The sequence below is a fragment of the Onychostruthus taczanowskii genome, unplaced genomic scaffold (assembly GCF_017590055.1).
Source record: "Onychostruthus taczanowskii isolate IOZ18803 unplaced genomic scaffold, ASM1759005v1 scaffold41, whole genome shotgun sequence".
Taxonomy (NCBI): Eukaryota; Metazoa; Chordata; class Aves; order Passeriformes; family Passeridae; genus Onychostruthus; species Onychostruthus taczanowskii.
Window position 1 is genome coordinate 1,203,141 of NW_024501571.1, and position 16,780 is coordinate 1,219,920.

General features: G+C 41.4%; 1 protein-coding gene across 1 annotated transcript in view; it reads right to left on the bottom strand.

Moving 5' to 3' along the window:
• Window positions 1-1,139: 1,139 nt before the first annotated feature.
• Window positions 1,140-16,780, bottom strand: part of SEMA3D (semaphorin 3D) — a 69,475-nt gene continuing 53,834 nt past the window's right edge. The window contains exons 14-16 of the mRNA XM_041413425.1: window positions 16,080-16,144; window positions 13,739-13,878; window positions 1,140-4,150 (exon numbers count right to left, since the gene is read on the bottom strand). Of these exons, the coding sequence (XP_041269359.1) occupies window positions 3,737-4,150; window positions 13,739-13,878; window positions 16,080-16,144 (619 nt within the window). The 3' untranslated portion in view covers window positions 1,140-3,736. The remainder of the gene's footprint in view (window positions 4,151-13,738; window positions 13,879-16,079; window positions 16,145-16,780) is intronic.

Sequence of the window (16,780 nt, forward strand, 5' to 3'; positions counted from 1 at the left end):
TTTGTAGTAATTTTTACCCTTTGCTGGACACACACCATTATCTCCTTGTCCTTTTCAGACTAGGGGGAGCAGAAATGAACGCAGCGCTTGAGGTGTTGCCCCACCAGCGCTGAGTACAGGAGGGAATCTCTTCCCTGGTCCTGCTGGCCACACTATTCCCAACACAGGCCAGGTGCCATTGGCCTCCTTGGCCACCTGGGGACATGCTGGCTCATGTTCAACCACAGTGGACCAGCACTCCCAGGTCCTTTTCCACTGGGCCACTTTCCAACTCCTCTACCCCGGCCTGTAGCGTTGCAGTGTTTTTTTCTGGCCAAAGTGCAGTGCCTGGCATTTGGCCTTGTTGAACCTCAGGACATTTGAAACAATGCACTAAGGGATCTGTTTAAAAGCTACAGTTATTAATGTGGAGGCAACTTTTTTTTTCCACTCTGTATCAAAAATTCACTCAATTTAAATTTTTATGGCACTCTTGAAAGAGGCGGGGCTCAGTTTCATTTTAACTATGGGCCTGTTGTGGCTCATAGTACAGCTCACAGCATCCCAGCTGACCCCCAAATCACAGAATTGAAATTCAAGCAGACTTCGAGATGAGCCTCTAAATTACATTAAAGATGAAACCCCTTTGAAAAGTGGGGGCTACTCCTCTGTTAGAGTTTCTGGTCTAGTTCATCTTCTGAACCTCCCTCTAGAACTGGTTTGCAGAAAAGACCCATGGCTCCTCCTGTTCTTGGGTTTGCATTGCTGAGTCCCACCTAACAAAACCCTGCCTTACTTCCAGTACTGATTCTCAATCTATCCCTCTCATTCCTTGGTCTCCAAGGTCCTGTGGATTCCTTGCATGTGTATTACCTGAACTGTAGGAGGTGTGCTACCCCTGCCAGCTACAGCATTCATCTTACCCAGTGTATCAAACCACAGACTTTTATCTATGTGGGATTATTAAATATGTTCCCTGGGGGGGCATGAACCCAATGCAACACATTGGTTTGGAGGATATTGAATTTATTTCCCATGATGGAAGAGGTCTTATATATCACTTGGGGTTTTATGCTACCACTGTACCCCAGACTGATGAGGTAATTTCTTTAAGAAGAATCTCATTGCAAGAATATTTGAAATAAAAGAAATGAAGGTAGTTTTTAAGAGCAATAACATTTTAATTCAACCATTGAAATCTAATGTTCCCAGTACTGAGACCCTTACCCCGTATTTCTACTGAAGTCAGTTGGGAGGGGTTTCATTTGTAGAACACAAACCCCCAATCATACCCAAACATTAATCAAATGATTTAGTTTTCATGGAGGAGAAAAAGTATGGAAAAAGACCTTGCTTTTCTTTTTTATGGAGTAGGCAAACATGTGAGGATAGTTGTCAACTGAAGTACCTTGTCACCACTGATGAGAAGAGTGGATCCTTTGCCAGTGCCTGGAAATGCAGCCCACCTGCCATTCCATAGCCTTGGTGTGGTTCCACTCATTTCCTTAATGCCCAAGCCAGAGAAATGGGACTTTGTGGACTGATAAAAATCTAATAATAACTAGGCAGGTTCTGTATGGTGACAGCATAATCTTCCAGCTAAGAATATTAAGTATCCCTGTGCTTTATATGTAGTAGTTTAATACCCCCATACCTTCCCTAAGTAGTCTTAATTGGCCTTAAAATCAAGGTGCCCAAATTGATGAGCCTCTTGTGAAATGCCTGGTCTACATTATTTTGCAGCAAAAATGCCAAAAAGTTCTCTGCATGTTCTCAAAGTACTGTACGACTGGTTAGTATCTTCAGCATCAGTCTTTCTGCTGATTAAAAGTCCTGCGCTAAGAAATTCCCTCCTCCCCACAGATGTATTTTATAATATTTAGCACTCAGTGCTTTACACTATCAAAGCATTGTAAGCATGCTATCTAATATCTCCTAATTAACTCATACATCTCCTATTAAAAAAGCATCTAAAATTAATGACATATGGTATCGCTGGCTTTTGTACAACACATGCAAAGGCAGCTTTCAGGTTTTACAAGAAACGTGGGTAAGCTGAGATTCCTTTCTGAAATCTGACAAACACTTTGCCATATCCGACTTTCAACAGAGAGGAAATGAACAACGATACAAATTGGACCTTCACAATTTCAGATCTGTGACTGAATGCGCACACAAACACCAGCACGGGCGAGGGCTTCAGAGCCAACAGTTTTGGTCCCTTAATGAGGTGCACATCAATTGCACGCGTTTCCCACAGACTTTGCTCTCAAGATCTGTAGAATGCATGAGAAACAAGCAAAGTCTGTCATTTTGGTATCCATCAAAGCTGTCTTCCATGTGAGGAAGTGGCTAATTTGTCATTTCACACTCAAAAAGGCATGAAAGGCAAAAGGGAAGGAGGTTAGATGGAACAGAGGAAAGGGGGGCTGTGACTCAGCCATGAGAGGAGACAGTAGGCCTGATTTTGAGCTTGTGTTTGTTGCTGCATATCAGGAATAAAATCAATTGAATAATACTGATGTAAAACAGACAAGGATGAGGCCAGTATTTCTTGCTTATGTGTAAAAATTTACATTATTAAACCCAAAATATAAACCAAGGAACAAGGAACACTTTACAAATGAAATTATGGTATACAGCAAATTTCTAACTTACAAGTTTTATTTACATGTGGACATCTCTTATTTAATTATAATAAAAGTATTAATTCCAACAATACACATTTTCAACTTAAAATTACATAAGATCTTTGAGAAAGAATCCCAAAGAATACGCACATCTGAGGAATGTCAGCTCCATGTCAAGAGCACTGGTCTCAGCCACTACATATTTCCCTCATCGTCTTTTATTTTAGCCTTGTTGTTGTCTTTTAGTTTTCTTTTCCTCTGCATAAAACAAAGCCAGCAAGGGGCCAGAGAAACAATCAGAGTCAAACCATTAGAGACATAGAAGAGGTGCAGGCAGGAGTCCCATTATTTGTTAATAGGATTTGTGCACATACCTCCCACGGACCACTTAGGAAATTTACTCCCAAGAATCTCGGTGGCAATTTCAATTAGAGTCAGCATTTCATTTCAGCAGATGGACTGCAAACTGGTGGCTACTCAAACACTAACGAGTAACACTTGATAATTCCCCTCTCTTAAACTATGATTATGCTTTCTCTTTTTTATGGGCAGAATGAATGCTGTCCCTAAGCCAAAACTTAATTTGATTTTTTGCTTGCCTCTCTGTGCTAGCAAACCCCACCCATGTGCCTGTATACAGGCCCAGTGGGTAAATTAGGGGTATTTTTGCAGATCTGTCACACATTTCTACCATGCTTCTTATTCAGAAAGATGCCAAAGAACTGGAAGTACATCTGCCTTCCCCTGAAACGCAGCCACCTCTGGGGTGGAATGTGGCAGCAAATGTTAATATGGGAACACAAACATTAAACCCTATGTGAAAATTACAAAGGAAGTAAAGAACACAGCTCACGCACTCTAAGGCTACCCAGAAATTAGCTAAAAGTGTACACTTTTTCTTTTTTAATGAATGCATTTGAAGTGATTGCCTGGTTTGCGGCACTCCAATAAGGAACATGTCATTTGGCATTGAATCCCACTGTACATTCTCACACAGATTAATAGTGATGGTAAATTTTCTGATTTCAAGAAGAAGCAGTACTAATTCATAGGCAAGATGCACAAAACCAGAACACAGTATTTTTTTTTTAATGGAAAATGTCCTTTCTTTAAATAGCATTTACAAACTACGTCGATGGTGGCCTGGCTGGCTTGTGGTGCCTTCGGTTTCGCTTTTTTTTCATCTCCTGCACATGCTTCCACTTGGCACCACCTTTGTTCCGCTGCCGCCGCTTCTCCCGGTGCCACATCTGTTCACAGTACTCATCCAGGCTAAAGCTGGGGCTGCTGACCAGCTGGATGTAGTCCTTGTACCTCAGCCGGGACTCCGTCAGGAGATCCCTCACCCGGCCCTCCTCATCCTCAGTCTTCTGAGTGCTTTCCATCTGTCCATTCTCGATGACGTTCAAATTCAGCTTCACGATGGTGTGGACAAAGGTGTGCTCCTGGGCTTTGCAGAAATAGGCTCCCGCGTCCCTTTTCTGCAAGCTGCGGATCAGCAGCCCATGCTCTGTCTTAATGATCCTTTCATCAGCCTTCAGCTGTGGGGTTGGACAAGAAAAGAACACAGGAAGTGAGTCTCGTTGTCAAAATGAGATGTGTGTGTCAGTGCTATGCTGAGGTGGAGACATGGCCTGGCTGGCACATGGCCAGGGTGTCCCATCCCTACGGTGCAGCTGGGACAGAAACCAGCAGTTCCCTCAAGGCCCGAGTGCTGTTCCTAACTGCAACATCTGGATCATGGACACTCAGCATGCAGTAGCAAAAGACACATGCTGTACAGCTGACAGGACAGACAGCAACACTCAGCACCATGCAGTGAGTGAGGCTGCATTCTCCAAGGAAGGGGAGCTATTTACTGCCACAAATCCCACCATTTTTTAACTGCTGCTTTTGAGGTATCTGTAATACACCCAAAATACCAGAGTGCTTGCAGTGCTGAGGCCCTGTTATGATGAATATGAATACTACTACTACTGATCTTTACAGTGAAATGTTGTGTTTCTGATCTTCTTCAACCAAGTTTTACAAAAGGAAATTGATCCTGGCTTTGACTCACTGAGATGTGATTAAAAGCAGGCAATAAGGCTGGATGGATACAACAAAGTACAGTTCTTTTATTGCTAAGATCTGTGGAGAATAACTTAGAGAAAAACAAGAATTTTAAAAAAACCAAAACCCCGAAGAAAAGAATAAGATTGCAAGTGGGAGCTGAAGCCTGACAGCATAGAGGTGTAATTTAATTTACGAACAGATATATTTCAAAAATACAGGGTCTCACATGTTAAGAGTAAGGTCTACCTTAGACTAGTAACACTGTCAGGTAATATGTATCTGGTAATTTGAAAATTAAAAAACAACCTAAATCAAAAAATAGTTCTCCTCAAAAAAAAAAAAAAAAAAAAAAATCAGAATGGGGCACTGGGCACCTAAGTATTTTTGCATCTGGGAAACATAGAAGGTAAGTGATTTGCCAAAGACCATATAAAGATTAGTAGCAAAAGTGGAAGTAGAAAGCAGAGCCCTAACTCCTGACATCCAACACCAGCATTTCCTTTGAAAACGATGCCGGTTTGTCCCAGGCTGTTCCCTCCCAGGCGTGCTGTGTTCTGCTGCCACACAGAGGCTGCAGCACAGCTGGCACCCACAGACCTGGACTGCTGCTGGAGGCAGCCTCGGCTCTGCTGCTGGCATCACTGCCAAGGGGGAAAAATTCAGCTCAAGGCTGGGTAGTGGGTTTGAGAAGGAGGGGCCTGGGGGAGGAAAGAACCAACACAGAATCTGCAAAGTTTCCCAGAGTGCACATCTGACCCTCCAGCAAACTTCAGAGGGTGAAGATCAGGGAGGCATAAAGATGACTAAATTAGATTTATTCACAGTGGGTAAGCTACACACTGTTTCTTTATGTAAAAAATCTGCACACTATTCCCTCTACTACTCCATGGGAAAAAATTTATACATACATATGATTCTCCATCTGTTATGATTCTAACTCACTAGTACTTTATCATAATAGAGTCTCTTGGAGCAAAGAGATGGATGAGATGACCTTACAGTGCTTTTAGCTTTACCCTTTTCTAAGTTTCTATGACAATGACTTTGAAATCATTAAAAAAGTTTTAGAGATCATACTGAGATCACCAGAAAAAAACAATACACATAAATATAATACAACCAGAGACAGAGATTTTTGTTTCCTACTGCTTCAGCTGTAAAAGTCGTCAGTAACATATGCATCAGACAGGTATGCAGGAAAGTCATATGGATGGATGGATACAGGCCTGTGTACTGCCACAGATAGGAGAGCAGCAGACACAAGAAATCAGCTCCTACAAAAGCAGGTCAGATTTTGCAGCTCTGGTTGCCTGTTTCTCTGGCCAAGTATTTTTTGGCTCCTGCCCCCAGTTGTTGGTGTTGAGAGCTTTAGTTTCACTGTTTGTAAACTGTATATAAGCATGTCTACTCAGTACCCGGAGGGTGAAATTATACAAATTTCAGGAAATTCCTGGAAAATCGATTGCCCTGACAACAGGTGCTACATGAGCACAAGCTACTTCTGATTTACCACACTGAGTTTAAACCAGATAAATTATGGTCAAGCCACATGCACACAAGATAACAGGGAGACAAACTAGAAAAGGCTGCTCTTCTTTTGCAGAACCCACGGCACAGGGCACTAGTCCTCAACTGGATCAGCTAGTGACACTTCACTCTAAGTAAATGCTCTTTTTTTACAGTAAAAACAGGAGCGTAAAATTTACAAAAGAATCTACAAATAGGGTGCTGTAGGCAGAAATATGTCTAGGACAGGTCTTTCCTTGTGGTGCTGTGCTCCACAGAGAGTAGCTTGGAAGTGCTTGGAGGCCTGGCTTTTGCAAGACAACAAGGAAATCCCTTTCTTCTGCTCAGGCTTCATGTCAACATGAAGATCCAAGTTTGTGAAATTGAGGGGAGAAGCCTGGGAAGAAGCAGCTAACTTCCAGACATTTGGGTTTCATAAGGCACTGTGCAAAGACCAAGTTCCCACATTGCCTGAGTGAAAACAGGACTGATGTCTTTGAGCTTGGGGCTTGATGCAATTGCAGCAGTAGCATCTGCCTGCCGGTGGCTCTGCCAGTATTGTAGTCTAGACCCTCTTGACAGCTGTGCACCTCCCACTCTTGGAAGGGCTCCAGCTGGCTCTTTGGGCTGGCTGGATGCCAGTCCAAAGTGCCCTCTCTAGGGCTTTGCCTCTTTTCAGTGAAAGAAAGGCAGAATAATGGCAGATCTAGACTTGAAAAGATCACTGGACCCCCAAGTCCAGCACCCTGCTACTCACAACTATTTGCCATTTGTGTAACAGCCATCACATTTTAGTCATAAATGTGTTAACTGATGGAGCTGTCCCTCCCTCTGCCTTGGGATACTGCGGGGAAAGGTAAAGTCTAAATTGGTTATGTCCCTTAATCCCAGCCCATCATTACTCCTATTTTTAATGAAGCAATGCTCCTACACAGTGTCCTGTGTTAACCTTGGACATTGATTTAGGGTGACTGTCACCTCCTCCTCTGTTCCTTCATTGTTCATTCCTTTCTTATCCTCTGGCAGGATAAAATTATGGCTCCGATTTCACACATATTGAGCAACACTTCATTACTGCTTTCCCCCCTCACTTCTCTTTTTGGTATCCTGTTTATGTTGTTTTACCCATAGGTTCAGAACTCCTCCTGTCTTTCCTCTCTGCTTTCCTCCCCACAGGGCTCTGGAGTTTCATAAACACCTGGCATTTCATTACTTGGTAGTAGATCTTTAACCTTTCACTTGAATGTTTAATGTGGTCTTTGGTTCCTGACCTATAGATGTAAAATGTATTTTATTAAATTCTGAGGAAAGTGAAAAGATTACTTAGATAAAAGAAATTTTGTTTTGTTCAATTGTGGATTCCCTGTTTCACCCCCCACCATGTCAAAATCATTAACTCTTCTAAAATATTTCTAAATACGATTTAGCAATTCAGAAGTACACAGGCTTAAATTCATAAAAGCTTGCTGACATGTCCTTAAATTTGAACATACAATAAAACATTAACATGAAAGACAGCTTTGTTCCATAGGAAACAACTTAAAAATCACAAAAAATGAAGCAATTGATTACCAATCACTTTCTTTTCTTAGTGAAGTGGAAGCAGATTTTTGATGAGATTGTATCAAAAAATTGTACTTTCATCCTTCATGATAAGCACGCAAGTTTTCCAAAACTTACAGTAACTGAATTATGGCACATGCCTTAGATTCTGGCAATGTATGACAAAGAGAAAAGAACTCCATGCAAATCTAACATTTGATTTTCACAACCTGAATTTAACAATGAAGAAAAAAAAAAAGTATTGCCAATAATGATGGCAAATCTTTCAACAATCAGTAAGTTGGAAAACAACCAAAGATTTGAAAGTGCTGTGGCACCAGATTAGGTCAATGCTTTTTGTCCTTTGCTAATGATGTGTTTAGATAGCTCCCTCTTTACAAATAATTCACATGTCAGCTCTTTCACAGTTAAAACACTGCACCTGTCTGGGAGAAGAAAGTGGCTTCAAAGCCTGCCTTTTCTCATTAATCAACATGTGAAAAAATGTTAGAGGTAAAGCTGGACTAATCATGGGTTAGCTGCAACCCCTGAACAAATTGAGAGAGGGAAAAATGAAAATGAGGAACATTTGCAGAGAATTCACATTCATCTTTGTTTTTCTATTGTTCTCTTCTTCATCCTCATCATTTGACTGGAAATAAAGATCACTCTAGGGTTTTTCTGACATTATTGTTACACATGACTGTTTCTCTTGTATGGGAAAATAATAATTTAGCTACAACACAGCTGTACAGTTAAATTTTTTTAACATTTTTTTTAATTCACCAACAGCCTCAGGAAAAATGAAGAACATGTTGCTGGTACAATGGCATTATGGACACGCATGATTCCTATTAGTTTCAAGGTGAAGTTTACTTCTTGCTCTGAGTCTAAACTTGAAATTCATCCATTCCTATCACTTCTCCAATATATCCAAATCAAATCAGAAATGTCACTCAGTTCAGAGTTACTTCTTTCACCATGAAACTGTCAAAAATATTAGTCTTACTTAAGACACTCAAGATGTTAGAAGAAAAAGAAGTTATAAAGTAAAATAAAAGAATGAAAGCATGAGAACTATAAGTAGTCCTTAGGCTGCAGAATTCATCTCTTTTCTTTTTTCTTTCCCAACATTCTTGACTTTCTTTTTCTCACTGACCTAAAGATTCAAACACTGAATTCACTCCCCCAACAGAAGGCACTACTGGAAATTCAGTCCTTGCTGTGTGTCCTCTGCCTTACTCAGCCACCACCCAACTTTTGGATTTCAGGGCTGGCACTGAATCCGTGGCCTTTATTCTTAAGATTCTGCTAGACCAGATATTTGTTACAAAGTTGCCAACATGATGCAAAAACCTCCAGATGCAAAAAGATACTAAAACTTATCTCTTGGATAAATTGAAAAAAAAATGCCTAAAATGTGGAATGAAACAACATCTCCCTGCTCTGCTGGGGGAGCTCCTGGGAGTCAGTGTTGTGCCCTGCAAAATGTCCTGCCCAAAAGTGAGTCCAGCTCTTGTATCTACCAAAATATCAGATGGTCCTTAAGTTTGGTCCATCAGGAAAACACAGCCTGAGCTGTGGGGCAGGAATGTGGAAAGGTTGAGAACTGCTGAAGGAGAAACTGGAACGTCCCAGGCATTTTGGTGGATTTATTTTCACCACCAGGTATAAGCAGAGCAGAAAGAACAAAATTAAAAGTGATCTGCACCTATTTTGTCACTTTAGACCATATGGTTTATTCTGTCCCCTGCTGCTGAGGTGGCAGCTTGGTAGATTGGGAGCCACAGGGGATTGAGGGTGAAATCCTGCCTAAAGCAAAGGGGCTGAAGCTTTTTAGAGCAACGAGGCACCAAAACTAATGCCTTTGTAGGGAGCCACGCATTTGCTTTTTGCAGTCCTGACACTTATCATATACATAAAATAACACAGGACTTTTTTTGAGAAATAACTAGTATCTGTTTAAAGCTTCAGAGAGCTCCAGCAGTTTAAGACACTAAGAACAGATGACGTCCCCAGAGTTTTTTATGAACTCCAGGCACTGAAACACTCTCCGTCATCCCAGTGACTAACGCTGCACGCACAGGAACAAACATGATCAATTGCGTGAGCAACACTAACCACAAAAAGCACTAGATATTTGACTCCTGACCTTAAAACAGCCCTAAACTACAGGGAAATGTACTCCCACTGGCAGCAAAATGACCTGGTGACAGCTTCTGTACCACAGGAGATCCTGTCCCTCCCCACAGGTTGCTCTGCCTGGAAGTCACATTCTGAACCATGACCTTAAGGGTGAAATGTCGGGGACATCCTGCTGGGCCAAATGCTTCCCATCTAGTCTGGATTTTGCCCTTTCCCTTCCCTCAGGAAGCTGCAGTGCATGTCTGGGACAGTGCAAAGCCATCTCTTTGTAAAGCCAAGTTTAAAGACTTGCTAAGACATTACAGCTCCAGCCCTGGAACTAAAAGTCCGTAACCTAAGTTCCAGGTGCGTGGAGTCATCTGCAAAGCATGGTATCGTCATCACAATAAGTTACACTGCTAAGACATGCACCAAAAGAATGCACAGTGTTATTTGAGAAATCTGCTGCAGGAAGGGAGACAGAGAGAGCAGAAGATATATTTGTAATGGGAAAAGTTATGGTAATGCATTGGTTGAGCAAAGATCAAGATATACATTAAATATGACCTCACTGTTTCTGTCACATACGGTATTTTTGTCAAACTGAAGTACTTTGACAAGAAAGTCAATTACTCTGCTCTTTAGATTTTCTATGAAGGTCTCCAATCAGGTTTTTATACTTGTGAACTCATTTTCACTGGTAAGTCAAGTTAGAAAACGTGGGAACCTCAATTTCTGGATCCGCAAATTATCGAGGGATTAACATTTTAACCATTTCACCCTTATTCCATCAAATAGGAGGAATGATTGCTCAGCATCTCTACAAACCTGGTCAATCATTTAGGGATCCATAAATGAAATTAGGAATTTAACTTCCCGCATTTGAAAACATGTAATTTCTACATGAATATAGTTATCTTAAAAAGTAAATAAAAAGTTTCCTTATTTTTTTGTTTCTTCTAAAAATGATGTATACCAATATAAGCAAATAGATTTTGTTCAGGAATTCAGTTTCTCAGGATCCTCAAACTAAGCTGGGTCAAAATACTATAAACTGTTATTATTAGAAATTTATGGCAAACTTCAAACAAAACTAGTATCTATACACTGTCTTTAAGTGACTTGATCCTCTAATCGTAAGTGTGTGCATATGCATTTCTACAGGCTATTATCTTCAGACTGAAAAAACCAAACAACCAAAAAACCCCCCAAAACCCCAACCAAAAAAACCCCAAAACCACCCCAAGAGCTGAGTTTTCCCGAAACCAGATCACAGAGGCACTGCTGTGGGTTAAGGCACAAAGTGCGGCAAGAAGCTCCTTGCCTACTTTTAACATTCATATTGTAGAAAATCTGTGCACATTTCTCCTTCAAATTTTCTACTAAATTTGCCTCAGAGGTTAATCCAGCCTTTTAGGAAAGATTTACTTTTCTCATGCAAACAGATGTCAGACTGTTTACACAGAGCAAGCCCAGTAAACATTGCTGTTAATGTGCAAAGATGAATTCTGTGTGCCTGCTGGGGCTCCTAATGCCACCACACATGTGCACACATTCCCTAAATCCCTCCCAACGTGCACATCCTTGGCTTGCTAGGCAGTCCTGCTGTACTGGACATCACCAGGCCTGGTAAAGGGGCATTTGGATCTGAACAAATAGGAGGAGCCACTGCCACAACAAATCTCTTGGAAATACAATGTATATTAAGAAAGAGTATAGCCTTTATTTAGGCTATACCATACATGTTAGCATGCTGTAAATTTGCTCAGAAGTTGGTTTGACCTGCAGTTTGTTCTATGATCAAACAAGAAAGACAGCTTGAGCTTGGTTCTACGACCTTCAGAGGCCTAGCTGAACCTGTGATTTATGAGAAAATCAACTGATAATATCTTTTTCCTTAAATTGACACAGATAAAGACTCAAAAGCAGCCCTTCAAAAGAGGCTTTTAAGTCTTCAAAGTGTAATCTCTTATGATATAGAAATATTACATTCTTCACAGGAAACTGGCTCCTTTATGCAAAGTTTATAGTTCATGGTATAGTTGCAACACATTCCTTTTAAAAAGACTGAGTCTTCTAAAAACTTGACTTCTCATTCATAAAAAAAAGAAAGAAAACCACACAAAAGGAAGAAAAAACAACAAGAAAAAAACACCCCCTCTCCTCCAAGTCAGAAACCTGTTAACTATCTGCTTAAATTTACTTTAGAATTAGTCTTAAATACATAGTAATAATTAAGAAAGTACTTTACTTGTTTCCCTGACCAAATATGTGAGTGTATTTACAAACTGCTCCCTTAGGGAAGGTGAGCACAGAGTCTCCTGTACAGGAGAGTAAAGGTAACTCCATTTCAGTAAAATGAATGACTGTAGGTCTTTAAATGCCAATACAATAATAGCTGGGTGTGCTCTTCAACCTCCTGTGTCTGAGAGAGTGCTTGGCCATCTGATCAGAAGACAATTTTTTTCCACATACAGCTACAATGGGAATTACAGGTAGAATTTCAAAGTAGTAGTATCTTTCTTTTGGTGTTAATGCACCTGTCTAAAACTTAATTACATTTTTCCCCCCAGCAGAGGAAAAAAGTTTTGCCAATCCAAAACATGTGTAAGAGAAGGGGAATAAATTAAAAGTACTGTAGTGTTACAGTCAACATACAGCCTTGTAGGTTATGTTATGTGGTAGAAAATCAGAAGTATCCCCTAACTCTGGCTTTCTGGGCCAAGACATAACTGGGGATGCAACTTTGGGGTGACTACCATGAGTCACATCTCACCCAGAGGTGATTCCCTCACAGACACCTGCCCTGGCCAGCATCTCCCCAGCCTTTGGAAAGCACCAGCACGTCCTCTGCACTCAGAAACTCTCATAGGATGAATTATCTCTGACCAGTTGTATGTTTGATAGTTCCTGTCATTTAAACTAATTTTTGTCTTGGATAAACATCTAACAGAAAGGCATATCTAGCACCTGGGACCAGATCCTTTGAAAGGGCAGCTCATTTCCCTTCTCCTTCCCTGTTGCCATGGTTGCCTTCACAGCAGGACTTGGCCTCAGACACAAAATCACTCATGTAAGAGAAAGGCTATGAAAACTCCTGAGGTTTGAAACTCACTCACAAACACAGTCCAAACCAGTCCCAGTACACATTGACCTTTTAGTCATGTTGGAGAGCCCCTTTGTCACTAGCTCAGAGAGGAGTCATCAGGAAATTGTGCACAGGGTTTGCAGCAATCTGGAGGCTTCTCCAGAGCTCCTCCATCAGTGAGGACCCCAAAGTCCCATCCCAAAGGAATTAAGGGCCATGACAAATCTCACTGCTTTCTACACCAGATGCATGGAGCAATCCTTAACCTGAATTCTCTAAATGCCATTTAAGCAAAAAATCTCAGACTCCACTAACAAGAAAAAAAGCAAATAAAAAGCCTTTTAACCACAGACCATTCCTCCTCTGGGAGAGATGGAGAGAAGCAGCAAACCATACATGCAGTTCTTAGCTACACTGCTTAACATGGTGAGGGAAAGCAATCAGACACTAAATAGAGCTGAGACTTCACTGAAACACAGGGTTTTGAACATACTTTTGCCTACAGAAGCAGATGTGTTAATTATCAGACAAAACAGCTTTGACTTTTTATCACTGATCTATATTATCTCCCTTTTTATTATTTTTTAAGAGGATAACCAGGTAAGTCAAAATAAATATCAAAATCTGCTTATGATACAGTGCAAATGGCCTCTCTCTTCCCCACTGCATGCCCCAAATGGTGATAGCAGAATGCTATGTGATACCCAAGGTGAGGCAGGGAAAGTAAAACATCCACTAGTCCCAGTAACTCCTGCCTCTCAATGCTCAGCTGAATTCCCTATGGAGGAAGCCAGCCTTGATGATTATAACTTACCTCTTCTCGATGTTCTTCTCCAGAGCGTTGAACATACCACCTAATAGAGGCTTGCTGGGACTTAGGAGTACATTCCAGAAAAGTGGAATTAAATTCAATGCCAAAAATCACCTTTTCATCAGCAGTTTCATGACTAATGCCTGGAAAGCAAACATGGTACAGGAGATTAACCCTGACCTGCTTTTTAAAGCAATGGGAAAACAGCCTGATTCAGAACAGATGCTATAAGAGTGAGTGAATTATAAAAACGCAAAAGGAAACTTAACTTTTAGCTTAAACTATAACTATGAGGATTTAGAGGCGGCTGCTAACCTTCCTTCAGTGCAACTGGTTTTTAAGGAGGTCAATAAAATCTGTATCATGACTTGCTCCACTTTAAACTTGGGGCTTTCACCTATGAGGAATTTAAAAGCTGACCTGTATTTTCCCTTTAAGTAATGCAACTACTAAACCTGAGCTAAACCTGTTAAGTTAGATTGTATGGTCTGGTTTGTTCACCCAAAGGAGTCACAGGACTAAAGTAAACTGAAGTTTGCTTCCCTTCGGTGCAACTTGAAATGCTCTGTAGTATGTTTCAGAACAAATACTGAAGGAGCCATGAAAAGATCTGAAATCCTTTCTTGGTCTTCTGTAAATCTGAGCAAGTAATTTCTAATCTCTGCATCTTCATTTTTCCTTCTAGTCTGTCTTATCTGTGTCTTACCTACCTTAGCAAGAGACTAAAGCTGTTTCTTATGTCTTGTGAATAACAGAAATGAAGGTGAAAACAATGGTGTCTCCTGAATCAAAAGTTAGCTCCACATCAGAATTTAAACCATTTTGGATCATGCTTTCAATACAACAAATACCTGTATGAGATGTATAGACATTCAAGCTCTCTGCATAATTTCCCTGTGCCACTAAGCTTTCAGTAGAGCCAAACAACTTCATTCAGCCAACAAAGTCTCTGGGAGAGAATCTCACACAGTGGAGCAGTGGATTTAAATAAGTTTGGGGGCCATAATATTACTGATTATCACAAATGGCCTAAATAAGCCAAGAGCCTGGAGTAGCAAAGGTCATCTTCATGGGTTTATGGCACACAGGAGTCACTCCCAGGTGGATAAAATTGCTATTGGTGGCACTGTGTCAGGGCAAAGAATTAATACCAATTTCTGTGCTACAAGACTGTAGATTTGTCTAATAAAGCTAACTCTTCCAGTATCTCTTTATCCTTCCAGGAAAATGTGACACTGTCAGCCTTTCTGCTAGGGTTTCTATAACCTTGAGCTTTTCACAGCCTCAGATATCAGTGTTTGGAGAGTCGTGGCAAGCAGCAAGCAAGGAAATTCTGGCCCCTGGGATGAACACAGGAGTTTTGCCATTGACTTTGATGGAAATGAGATCTTACCCTGACTTTTTAACTATGTCTGCAAGCACACATGCACAGTCAGAGCCCTCTAGACTGTGCAACAGACTTCAGGCTTTGATCCCATGGCAAGCAGCTCTGATTTCTGCACTGCCTCCCACTGAGGTCTGCAGCAGGGACCCAGCACCACAGCAGCACGGAATAACCGGAGATCAATGGGAAGGGATGGCTTGTCCCAAAGCCAGTGCTCAACGTGGTGATACAATCAATACTGTTTTGTCTGGCTTGTTCACTTTAATAAGCAGCTAGAAGAACCCCAGACAAAGCCACGCTTGGGTTTGAATGCTATTCATTTATTTTATGCTGCCACAGAGATTGCTGTGTAACCGCAGGGTTTCACACTGACAGTGTTCGCTGAGAGAGAAGGGCTGCAGATGCCAGAGGAGCAGCCAGACCCTTTGGCATCTGAAAAGAGGGTGTGGGAAAGGGAGGGGGAAACAGGCAGGGGGAAAGGGGTAGGTTCTTGTTAATAACAGGAGTATTTAAGTAGCTGTGGGAAGGGGAAGGGGCTGGTTTGGCAGCTGCAGCTCAGCCTTGGGGCCTGTGTCAAGTGGCAGAGGAGAGATGGCATGTTCCCCACCCAAACCTGCAAGCTTCCTGTGGGATTTGCTGCCATGTTTCTGGATGGAACATCATGCACACCCCATTAGCTACCTTCAAGGATGTGTGATGTTTTGGTGTCAGGGGCATATCTCCCTGCCTGGTGTGAGTACTGGGGAGGGTTGCCCATAAGGGATGCCAGGGTGACATCCCATGGTGGCTGTCCCTTACCAGCTCCAGCTCTGAAAATTTAACTGTGTGAGGGGTAATGGAGATGAAGTGTGGCAAGGGCAACTGTTCTGTTGAGCTTAGCAAGTTTTTGGAGACAGAGACCCTCACAGAAAAATCTGCTGCCTAAGTGACAAAAAAGCAAGAAAGGTGAAAAATACTCACTGTCTTCCACATCCCAGCACTGTGCAACTGGGTCTCCATACTTGACATCCTGCCTTCTGGCTCGCCTATGGGAAGAGCATGCAAACTTGTAACACTTCAGACATAATTGCTGGAATGCAACAACAAAATACAGAGGAGCTCAGCAGATGTGGACTTACATTGCTCCCATCCTACTGCTGACAATTACAGTCTTAACTAAAACCAGTCTCACCCTCAAAGCAGCATGTGGCCTAGAGAGATTTGTATGACTGACATCAAGGGAAGAGCCTGTGATTTGGGAAAACCACTGGGAGGGAAAAGAGAAAAAGCAACAGAAAACTACCTGCCTAAAATAAAGAGTGTGTAAAGCAGTGACAGAAAGAGTGTCTAAACTTGCTTTAGGAGCACAGGTCTGATGGTGGGGTTGACTGTGTTGCAAATACCTAAAAACATTTCATGTTGTAGAATGAAAAACATCTGAAGTTCAACAGGTGATATTCAAAATTAAGCTCAGCATTAGCCCAAGGTAATACTGACTAATAAACCAATTATTAAAATGTAGAGAGAATAGCATGTATTTTAGTTTGTTAAAAAACAATTGACAAATCTGGTTATCTTTCATCTTAATGGACAGAAAAAAACATAAGGCAATGGTCTGAGATGATCTACTAACTTGCTTAACAGTCTCTGGGTTTGTCACATGAACTCACCATGATTTACTG